Source organism: Penaeus chinensis, chromosome 27, assembly GCF_019202785.1.
Source record: "Penaeus chinensis breed Huanghai No. 1 chromosome 27, ASM1920278v2, whole genome shotgun sequence".
NCBI classification, from domain to species: domain Eukaryota; kingdom Metazoa; phylum Arthropoda; class Malacostraca; order Decapoda; family Penaeidae; genus Penaeus; species Penaeus chinensis.
Genome location: NC_061845.1, coordinates 5,004,850 through 5,017,349, shown reverse-complemented (window position 1 = coordinate 5,017,349; position 12,500 = coordinate 5,004,850). Strand labels below are relative to the sequence as shown.

The window sequence follows — 12,500 nt, the reverse complement described above, 5'->3', positions numbered from 1 at the left end:
GAGAGAAATAGACAGAAAGTCCGCGTTAGGCAGCCCACAGTTTTTTATTTCCAAATTTCAAATCTCCTTTCTAATCTTAGTAAAAATTCATACATGATTATGTCATGAACACCAAGTCATACGAAGTTCTTGGTAATTCAACAGTACTCTTGCAAAATTACAACTTTTCACACTAACAACCCAACGGAATGACCTGGGAGGCTTTTTTTTTTATATATATATATATCCGCCTTCCCCCTCCTTTTTCCAGTGCCTCTTGAGCAAATGTTCTCAGTCTGTATAAGAGGAAACTGATACAGATAAACACAAAAGAGGGAAATCAGACAAATCTAAAAAAATAATATAATTTAAAAATGTCATTTCCGTTTCCTTACACTTATTTTATTTTATTATTATCGTAAAATCATGGAAGTAATATCGAAAGAAATGTAGGCTGCTTTTCGAAAGTCTTTGGCATAATTTCAGGGTTATTTTTAGATCTCTCCCTTCTCGTGACGCAAAACTGACATGCCGTTGATGCCTTAGCTCTCGCCAGCGCTTTTGGCACCATAGGATACTAGATGAACCAAGGAACTTTGGCTTTAGTGGATAACTATTTGCTCTCCTAAAAAGCTAACATTAAAATCTTCCTTTATCTTAGTCATATAAAAAATGACTGAGAAATACCTTATAAAGACGGGAATCGCCCAGGGTAGTTTTCTAGGTCCACTCATGTGCATTATCTAATTTGGTGACTTAATGAAACTTTACTTAAGCAATAATATATGCTCATGATCTCACCATCCATACCAGCTGTCCTCTTGTGAAATGAGACGAAGCAGCTTCTCGCTTACATCCCGTCATTCAACCTGGCATACAGATTTTGTCTTGCAGAGGAATCAGCCCATTACCATGCCAAGGAAATATGACATAAAACCCCAAGTCTTCGAGCAAATATAGCAAACTTAGGAAGACAAGTTCCCCAAAAGACTGCAGCATTTCGACGCAAGCTTTATAACCCGAAGAAACCGCAGCAGATTACGCATTCACTCCAAGACAGAATACAGATATCTCGCTTGGAGTGGGGTGTCACGCAACCATATATCTTTAGTAGGCAACGTGTAGGATAGAGCTCTACGTTTCGTTTCACCGGGATATTGACCCTCCGATCACATCAAATAATACTAATGATAATACATGATATCAACAAAATCATATAACCCTGTCCTAAGTCTGTGATGGATGTGATAGGTCTGTATACCATGTTTAAGACCAACAGCTGATAGTCCTACTCTTAGTTTCACGGAATATATACCTATTACCTGCAAAGCTACTTTAGAGCTACAACGTGCATAAACCTCTTTGTATATATAGATGAATGTGGAATGAGATGTGTATTGATGATAATTTTCCAAATAATTTCACCGTTCAAAATGTATAACTGTGATATAAACAAAGTAATATTGCATACATGTACTAACCTATTATAATGCATGATACTGAAATAGATCAATTCAGTTTTATGCTTCCCAGACCAATGTATTATTCTATGAATAAATAAATAGCGAGTGAGTGTATGACAGAGAGAGAGAGAGAGAGAGAGAGAGAGAGAGAGAGAGAGAGAGAGAGAGAGAGAGAGAGAGAGAGAGAGAGAGAGAGAGAGAGAGAGAGAGAGAGAGAGAGAGAGAGAGAGAGAGAGAGAGAGAGAGAGAGAGAGAGAGAGAGAGAGAGAGAGAGAGAGAGAGAGAGAGAGAGAGAGAGAAGAAGAAGAATTAAGGAAAGACAGAAATAAAGACAAACAGAGAGAAGCACATAAAGAGAAAAAAAGATAAATAACAGTGGGAGAGAGAGGAAATAGAAAAAAAAAAAAAAACATGAAGAAGAAAGCAAATGCTATCAACAGAAAGGGAAAACCAAGACAGTGACGAAGAAAGCAGGATAAAAAAGTAATAACAAAAAGTGAAAAAAAAAAGAAAAAGAAATAGGGGATGACTGAAAAAGAAAAAAATAAATAAATAACAAGAGCAAATGACTGAAGACGGCGAAGAAGGTAAAAGACTTACGAGAAACTGGAGGATCTTGAAGATTTAACGATGACAGATGGTCGCTTTATCTCGCCGACAGATGGCTCGCGTCTAACGGCCTCATCATTTCGGTAATATCCAGGTGATCTAGGGGATGTCCCAGGTGCTTTTGCAGATGGGTGAACAGGCGAATTATCCAACCATCGGCCAGGTGGTTCGTGCTCTCCTGGGCCAGGGGGTTTAACAGACAGGTGAACAGGTGAATCACCCAATAACCGTGCAGATGGTTCGATAATTCGCTCTCTCGTTGCCTCCTCCTCGACAACACCAGCTGGCTCCCTTGTCGAATTAGTAAGGCAGAGCACCCAAAGATGGTTTTCTTGTCTAACCGCCAGCTGGAGTGCAGGCTGGTCAGCTGGGCGGAGAATGTACCAGCTGTTGTTCATTTCCTATGGGACGAGAGGTGAAGTATTCTTAATTCTGGTCTAATCAATTCAATCATTATTCATAATCAAACATTTATTCTCGTATTATCATTACCTTTACATTTTATTACCATCATTTTCTTCACCGGTATCATCATATTAGTCTCAACATAAAACTAATATTTATAATAACAAACACGTGGAAGCACCGACGCTTGAAATATTAGGCAAATAGAAATAAACCTGAGTAAATAAGCCCAGAAAAAAGTTAAGAAGAAAAAGTGAAGTTCAACAACGTTTCCTGTAAATAATAACGTGTTCTTTTCTTTTCTTTTTTTTTCTAGCTCGCTGAGCTTTTAGTATATGACCCGATGCGTCTTTTAGATGTGAGCTTTAATTGTAAGTGAGTATACATACATACATACACACACACACACACACATAAACACACACACACACACACACACACACACAAACACACACATACATACATACATACATACATACATACACACATACACACACACACACGCACACACATACACACACACTCACACACATACACACACACACACACATAGATATATACACACACACACATATATATATATATACATTCATATACATATATATGTATGTATATTTATCCATTTATCTATGTCCTGCCTGGGCAAAAGAATGTGAGGAGCAAGCTGTTGTTTAGCTGATGGATCCAAAGGAACGGCATAGACTGATACAGTTTGGCACCAACGGCGTCACAGGAGCTGCCAGATACGGTAGTGGGGTTCTAGTCCTGAATGGCCTTCACCAGAAACCCACTAATATCGGCTTGGTGCCCGATTCTTCACTGGGTCAGCTGCTGCCTTGTAGTTCAGTCCGTGTATGGACATGGGAGTTCGTCCGATACAAAACAATACACTGCCTTGTGGTATCTGTAAGATGAAAAGGCTTCGGGAGTCAACTCTGAGGGAAAATCTGGAGCCTGAGTTCTTAAGGCTGTTCATTGTCGCCTGCCACTCGTTCTGGCAATTCCTGCGTGCCAAGCCGTATCGGACTGTGCCGTTTCTTTGGATCCATCAGCTGCGTGGAGAGAGGGAGCCTGCTGCATGGGCAACAGCTTGCTCCCCACAGTAATGCCAAAGTCGACATCGACTGATAGTGCCCGTCTAATATATATATAAATGTGTGTGTGTGTGTGTGTCTGTGTGTGTGTGTGTGTGTGTGTGTGTGTGTGTGTGTGTGGACACATGTATATGTGTATATTACATACATACACACACACACACACACACACACACAAATATATATATATATATATATATATATATATACATACACACACATGTACGAGTGTTTGTTTATGTGTGTGTTTGTATGTATGCGTATGTCTACTTGCACGTACTCTGGTACTGCTCATGTTACTCCGGCTGCCTCACACTCACCATAAACGGCGAATCAACATCCAGATTTTTCATGACAGCTTCCAGAGATGGCTGTCCTTTGGGTTGGAAGTTGGCAATGAAGTACATGTTGGCAGGGGTTGGTACCAGCATCTCCCTGTCAACTGTCAGGGTGAATTGTACCGGGGGTAAACTGTAACTGGGTGGGGTGCGGTCGGGCAATGTACAGTACTAAACGATTTGATTGAAAAGGTTTCTGGAATATGCCTGCGGTGGGATATATGGGAGGTGGATTTTTTATATTTTTTTGTTTATTTATATATATATATATTGTATTTATGAACATGAGAGAAAGGGAGAGAAGAGAGGAGAGAGAGAGAGAGAGAGAGAGAGAGAGAGAGAGAGAGAGAGAGAGAGAGAGAGAGGGGGGGGGGTGAAAGAGAGAGAGAGAGAGAGAGAGAGAGAGAGAGAGAGAGAGAGAGAGAGAGAGAAAGAGCGAGAGAAAGAGATGATGAAAGAGAGAGGTACGTAGACTTCCTCTCTTTCTCTTTCTCTTTCCCTCCCTCCCTCACCCTCTCTCCCATCCCACCACCCACCCTCCCTCCACCTCCTCCTTTCCCCTTCTCCCCCCCTCGCCACTCTCTCTCGTCCTCCCCCCTCTCTCTCACCCAACCCCTCCTTCTCACCCCCTCGTTACCTATAAAACGCTTCCAACTCCCTCTCGAGCTTGAACCTGTGACGTCGAAATCCCTGGATGAGGAAAGCCAGTGGGTTCATTTGACGTCCGGGAATACTGGGGTGACGTTGCGCCTCGTCCAGGAAGCGTGACATCACCTGTGAAGGGGGAGGAAGGGGAGGAGGAAGAAGGAGGGTGGAGGTGGGGGTGGAGGAGGAGGAGGAGGGGGTGGAGGAGGAAGAGGGAGTGGGGGTGGGGGTTGAGGTGGGGTTGGAGGAGGAAGAGGGGGTGGAGGTTGGGGTGGAGGAGGAGGAGGAAAAGGAAGAGGAGGAAGAGGGGGAAGAGGGGGAAGAGGGGGTGGAGGTGGGGGTGGAGGAGGAGGATGAAGAGGGAGAGGAAGAGGAGGAAGAGGAGGAAGAGGGGGTGGAGGAGGATGAAGAGGAAGAGTGGGTGGAGGTGGGGGTGGAGGAAGAGGAGGAGGAGGAGGAGGAGGAGGGGGTGGAGGAAGAGGAGGAGGAGGAGGAGGAAAAGGAGGGGGAGGTGGGGGCGGAGGTGGGGGTGGAGGAGGATGGAGGAAAGTGGAGAGGGGGAGGAGGGGAACAGTGAAAGGTGGAGGGGGAGGATGGGGGCAAGAGTAGGAGGAGGAGGAACCGCAAATGGTGGGAACAGGTAGAAAGGAGTAGGATGAGGAGGAGGAAGAAGAGGAGAAGAGGAAAGAGGTGAGGATGAGAAGAGAGGTGAGAAGAAGAAGAAAAAGGATGGGGCACAGAGGTAGAGAGAAGGAGGAGGGAGGAGAAGGAGGAGGGAGGAGAGGGCAGGGAGGAAGAGAGGAGGAGGAGGAGGAACAAGAAATGATGAGGGATAAGTATGAAGAAGAGAAGGAGAGGACACAGAGAGAGAAGGAAGAGGGAGAAGAAGGAGGAGGAAGGAGAGGGCAGGGAGGAAGAGAGGAGGAGGAGGAGGAACAAGAAATGATGAGGAATAAGTATGAAGAAGGAGGAGGAAGAAATAGAAGGGAGAGGAGGAGCAAGAGAATGAAAGAAGGGTGAGGAAGAGACGAAAGAGAAAGTGTAGGAAATGTGATAAGTGGCGGGGGGTGGGAGGAGGGGGGGAGAATAAGGAGGAGGAGGAGAAAGAAGAGGAGAAGAAAGAGTCATTATGGTTGTAATTCAGATGATTATGAAATAAATAATTACGAATATCATTAAGATAGTGATTGGCAATATTATCATCAATATCATTATCATAATTGGCGTATAATCTTTATTATTTCTTTGTTTTACGCTTGTGCTCTCTCTTTCTCTCTTCATATCATCTCTCGGTTTTATTTATTGCATCCTTTTCCGGTGCCAATCATATCATCCTTTATAATCCAGTGTTTATTGTGTGTGTGTGTGTGTGTGTGTGTGTGTGTGTTTGTGTGTGTATTTGTGTTTGTGTGTGAGTGTATGTGCGTGTGTGTATTTATGTGTGTGTGAGTGCATGTGCGTGTGTGTATTTGTGTGTGTGTGTGTGCTTGTGTGTGTGTGTGTATGTATGTATATGTGAGAGAGTGTATATGTGTGTGTATTTGTGTATTTGTATGTGTGTGTGCTTGAGTATAGTTGTGTATGTTTGTGTGTGTGTGTGTTTATGTGTGCGTGTGTATTTATGGTGATCCGTGTATATCAATGTCCATATATTTTCTTTTCTTTTTACCTACCGATCAAAGACGATGCTTTTGAAGAAATGAAGATTTTGACATTATCATTTTGAAAATTGCGTGGATCATATTTTGAACATTCTTTTCACCCGGATGAACACGCTTTTAATCTTGCAAAGGCAATGCAAGGTTAAAGACACATTCTTTCCTAAGATTATGCAATATATTTTTTCCATCATGACTTTGCATGGCTGTTGCTAATGAAATGTTTACAAGGAAGTGCCTTTGAAATTATGATAATCAACTTTTTAATCTTCTTATCTTATCTATTATGACCGAAGTTTCATTTTTTAATTTTCTTTTTTGGGTTAGAATAAAAAATCGATGTCTTTTTACCATCCATCATTATCATTATTATTATCATTATCATTATTGGTATTGTTATTGTCATTATTATAATAATTATTATTATTTTGATTATTATTACTATCATTATTATCTTCACCGTTATCTTATTATCATTATCGTTATTGTTAACACAGTTTTAACGATCGATATTAACATTTCATGAATATTATTATTATCATTATTATTATTATTATTATTATTATTATTATTATTATTATTATTATTATTATTATTATTATTGCTAATATTATAATTATCATTATCATTATTATCATTATTTCTTGTTTTATCATCATTAGTATTATTATTATTATTATTTTATATTCATCATTATTAACATCATTACCACCATTATCATTATCATCATTATTAATTTTATCTTTATAATCATTATTGTTATTATCATGCATATAATTATTGTTATTATTTTTATTATCATTATTATTTTTATTATCATTATTATTCTGATTACTATTATTACCATTATCATCATCATTATTATCATTATTATGGTCATAATAATAATAATTATCATTATCATTATCCTTATCATGATTATTATCATTATCATTACCATCCTCATCAGTATCATTATCATTATTAACGTGATTATTACCATTACCATTACCAATATCATCATTATCATTCTTACCTTTATTATTATCATTAGTACTACTATCATTAGTATTAGCTGTAGTATCATCATAATAATAATGATATGATAATAATACATATGGTAATAATAACAATAATAACAATGATAATAATGATAATAATTATAATATTATTCTTTATAATAATTATTATTAATATTACCACTATTCTTATAACTATTACAATCATTATTATTCTTAATACTATTGTCATCAATATCATTATCATCATCATTAACATCAACATCATCATAATCATCCTCACCATCCTTATCATTGTTATTTATCATTAGTACGATTATCATATTTGTATTGTTATTATTAACATTATTGTTGTTATTGTTGTTGTTATCGTTATTAACCCCATTATAATCATTGGTACTATTATTATATCATTATTTTTATAATTATCAATATCATTATCATTTTCACTGTTATTATTATTTTCAAAATGGATCCATTTTGGTTTTTCGAAGCGTTACGATTCAATTTCTTTTCTTACTGTGGCTGTTTTCCTTTCATCTTTGTGTACACGTTTCTGTGTTTGTGTTTGTGTCAATTATTATTGTTATTGTTATCACTATTATAATCATTATTACTTTTGTTACTACTATCATTACCATCACCATTATTGTAAGTAGTAGAAGTAGTACTATGATCATTATCATTATTATAATTACCATCATTATCATTATTATGATTACCATCATTATCATTATTATAATTATCATCATTATCATTATTATTTCTTCTGTTAATATCATCATTACAATTACCATAATGATTATTATCATCATTATAATTATCATAATAATCATTATCATAATGATTATTATCATCATTATAATTATCATAGTGATTATCATCATCATCATAATTTCTGTACTAATCAATAATGTTACTGTTATCATTATTATTATTATTATTATTATTATTATTATTATTATTATTATTATTACCATTATCATTATCATCATTATCATCGTTATCATTATTACCATTATAATCATAATCCTCATCATCCTTATTTTCAATATTTCCATTATAATCATAAAATCATCATCACTGTATTTACCTCCTCTAAGTACGCCCGCCTGACCAGGGCGAGGGCGCTGAACAAGTCGAGAAGATTGTACAGAGCATGGGCGTGTTCTACAGTCGTGACCACGCCCACATTCTTCCCGACGAGGGCGGTGGCGAGCGACATGACATCGAGGCGCTTGAAGAATGTTCTTAAATGTTCTTGAAGTTGTTTGAGAGTCATGTTCGCCGGTCGGAGTGACGTGTGGGCGAGGTATTTCCGAGTGAAGATCAAAGAGACGTTGTAAACTTCGGATATCGTGAAGGGCGTGGGCGTAGGAGGAGATAGGGGCGTGGAAGCGGGTGTGGGTGTATGGGTGGGCGTGGTTATGGGTGTGGGTATGGGCGTAGGAGGAGATATGGGCGTGGAAGCGGGTGTGGGTGAATGAGTGGGCGTGGTTATGGGTTTGGGTATGGGCGTGGAGGATGGTATGGGTGTGATCGAATAAGGGTGACCGGTGGGCGTGGGTAGAGTTGAACTTGTCATCTGTGAAGGAGAAAGGAAGACCTCGGTTAAGTTGTGTGAGTGAGTGAGTGTGTGTGTGTGTGTGTGTGTGTGTGTGTGTGTGTGTGTGTGTGTGTGTGTGTGTGTGTGTGTGTGTGTGTGTGTGTGCGTGAGAGAGAGAGAGAGAGAGAGAGAGAGAGAGAGAGAGAGAGAGAGAGAGAGAGAGAGAGAGAGAGAGAGTGTGTGTGTGTGTATGTGTGTGTGTGTGTGTGTGTGCGTGAGAGAGAGAGAGAGAGAGAGAGAGAGAGAGAGAGAGAGAGAGAGAGAGAGAGAGAGAGAGAGAGAGAGAGAGAGAGAGTGTGTTTGTGTATGTGTGTGTGTGTGTGTGTGAGTGAGAGAGAGAGAGAGAGAGAGAGAGAGAGAGAGAGAGAGAGAGAGAGAGAGAGAGAGAGAGAGAGTGTGTTTATGTATGTGTGTCTGTGTGAGTGAGTGAGTGAGTGAGTGAGTGAGTGAGTGAGTGAGTGTGTATGTATATTCATACGTTACTTATGAATACTTTATGAATGCAACACTCATATGCAGTCAGCACGTAAATAATAATTAAAATGCAATGCAGTCAATCCAAAAAAAATCTGAAATACAGAAAAATGGCGACGCATAAAATAAATTACTGTAAATAAATATGCGTACAAAATTAAATGGACTGTGGCTGATACGGACATGTTTTCACACTCTGTACAATCAAATGCTTTAAATGCAGTTTTATTTTTTAGTGCTGACAATACACCTAGTAGACACCTTATATGCACATACTCACACACACACACGCACGCATATGTGTGTGTGTAAGTGTTTGTGTGTGTATGTACGTGTGTGTGTGTTTTTGCGTGTGTATGTGTGTATGTATATATGTACGTGTGAGCCATTATGCGATCGCCTAGACCATAAACAATGACTTTCATTTTTTCTGACTATAGTATAGTTACCGTCAGCTGATTCTCTCGCTGTAGCAGCGAAGGAGGAGAAGAAAGAGACGAGGAAGGAACAGGAAAAGAGGAGAGAGGAGAGGGACGAGGAGAAAGATGGGAAGGAGGTGGAGGATGAGGCAGACGAAGGGGAGAACGAGAAAGAGAAACGAGGAGAGAAGAAAGCCGAGGAGAATGAGGGAGATGAATGGAAGGATGATGCTGGTGAAGAAAAGGAGAAGGAGAAGAGAGAGAAGCAAGAGGAGAAATTTGCGAGACGTGAGAAGAAGAAGAAGAAGAAGAACGGAGAGGAGAGAGAAGGCGAGAAGGCAGAAGCGGAGGGAAGAGAGATGGGGGTGGAGAGAGGGGCGTGGTCAGGGAGTGGGCGTATCCTGTCGTACTCACATCACGCCTGTGGACAGAGATTTTATCAGTTTGGGTTTTTATTCATTTTATTACATATGTTTATTTAGTTATCTAATTTCTTATTTATCTTTTGAGAATTTACTACTGACATTAACCGTGTTTGAGTGTACATGCATCTGTGGTGTGTGTGTGTGTGTGTGTGTGTGTGTGTGTGTGTGTGTTGCACATGTACAGCATACAATACATCGCATGAAGTTAAAATCCATTTGAATATCGGTGCCGTTGTCTCCCTTTCCAGTAAAATCATTCGTACATTTTGGGCGTTTCTGTCACTGCGTCAAAATTGTGATGTGTTTTTGTCATCAATATCTATGTGTGTGTTTACGAATCTATGCACAGATATATCGAAAATATAACCTTTTTTCATCTTTAAAGTTTTATGAAAGTTCGTTCGTCAAAAAGTTTTTACTTTCTACTCTCCCGGATACGGGTTCTTTCTCATTATATTGCAGTGAAAAATGTATCATGAAAACGGTGAGATGAAAAAGAAAATGTTTCACACACAAACGTGTGTGTGTGGGTGTGTAGAGAAATAGCTTTATTTATATTATACACATATAATCTCACTCTCTCTTTCCCTCTCTGCCTCTGTCTCTTCCTCTTCCTCTCTCTCTCTCTCTCTCTCTCTCTCTCTCTCTCTCTCTCTCTCTATATATATATATATATATATATATATATATATGTGTGTGTGTGTGTGTGTGTGTGTGTGTGTGTGTGTGTGTGTGTGTGTGTGTGTGCGTGTGTGTGTGTGTGTGTGTACACACTCAAACACTTTCAGGTGTGTGTGCTTGCTTAGGCTATCCCCCTCTTTGCATCTTGCCCCTCAACGAAAAAGCCAAACAACTAACGCTAGTTCCCTCATTACCCTTCGCAAACCATCCGATTAGACCTCACGATCCTCTTCCTCATTATCCTGCTTATTACTCTCCTCCTTATGCCTCTTTTTACCGTCTCTGCTCGTCTCAGCATAGCAACTTTCTCAACATTCCTGCAAGCTTACGAACTTCTTCAATTCTTTCACTCGGTTCCATTTTGTCAACCTCCCCTGAGGATGTTTATATTATATTTCATTTTCATTCTGCTGCTCTAATAACCTATGTTTTTTTGTTTTGTTTTTCTGGATAAAAGCTCGTCAACACAAACACACCATCGAAACAGATTTTTTCTTTGCTTTTATATTTACTGTCCCACCCTTTCATACTCATGTATATGCGTACGGTATATCTATACAGACATGCATATATGCGGACAGACACACTTTTTATCTTTTTGTTTGAATATGTAAAAGCGTGAAAATGCAGTTACATATATGATCATAAATAAAAAAGGTTGTCACACTATCACTGTTTCTATGGATTCCGTTTCTTATTAAACATTTTTTTTATTATTATTATTACTTTTTTTGGTTCACTTCTGCTGTCATTTTGCCCGAATACGATATTTTCGGTTATACGATATTTAGCTATTTTTATTATGAAACTATTTGAGGAGACGATCTGAAGTATATGTAATATATAATAATTTGGCAAAATAATTTCCTGTATTTATCAATTTATTCATTTCATTACATCTGCGACTAGTTTAGTTGTTCTTAACGCTAGTAAACAACGGATAAATAAAATGAATAAGTAAACATATAAATACAATCCATTTGAGAAAACGGACACCGAAATAAAGAAACAGAAAACGGGAATTTGAATTCTACAAGTGTGACGTCATCACTTGAATGTTTCATGGACGAATCCCAACAGTCATAACAAAATTTCCCTTTCCATATTGCGTATTTTATTCATGCGTATACTCTGCCCCTCCTTTTTGAGCGAAAATTGGACAGAATGGATAGAGAAATGAAATACTGATTTTATTCATCGGATTTCGAGTTTTCATGTTTGTGATGTCACTTTCTAAAGGACCAAATCATGCAAATACTTCTGTTAAGAGTAATAATAAGATAATGACGAAAATTACCATAATTATGTTAATAAAAGTGATAACGATGATTATATTAGTAGGAGTAGTGGTAATAATAATGATAATCATAATCATTACAACAACAAAACAACAATTAAAACAATAAAGCAATATTGATATCAATAATAATAATAATAATAATAATAATAATAATAATAACAAACAAAAACAATAATAATAATCAGTAATCATAATAATAATGATAATACTAACAAAAATAACGATAATAATGATAATACTAACAATAATGACAATAATAATGGTATTAACGATAATAATAACAACGATAATATCGATAATAGTAATAATAATGATGATGATGAACATTATATAACGTATAGAGGGAATCACTCTTCTCTCCCTCTTGTGAAACCTCTCGCTTGATGAAGGAAATTAATTGCACATT

General features: G+C 38.2%; 1 protein-coding gene across 1 annotated transcript in view; it reads right to left on the bottom strand.

Annotated features, from left to right (window-relative positions):
• Nucleotides 1-2,038: 2,038 nt before the first annotated feature.
• LOC125039278 overlaps nucleotides 2,039-12,500 on the bottom strand; it is an 11,861-nt gene continuing 1,399 nt past the window's right edge. The window contains exons 2-6 of the mRNA XM_047633115.1: nucleotides 10,103-10,109; nucleotides 8,283-8,774; nucleotides 4,526-4,662; nucleotides 3,871-3,985; nucleotides 2,039-2,452 (exon numbers count right to left, since the gene is read on the bottom strand). Of these exons, the coding sequence (XP_047489071.1) occupies nucleotides 2,039-2,452; nucleotides 3,871-3,985; nucleotides 4,526-4,662; nucleotides 8,283-8,774; nucleotides 10,103-10,109 (1,165 nt within the window). The remainder of the gene's footprint in view (nucleotides 2,453-3,870; nucleotides 3,986-4,525; nucleotides 4,663-8,282; nucleotides 8,775-10,102; nucleotides 10,110-12,500) is intronic.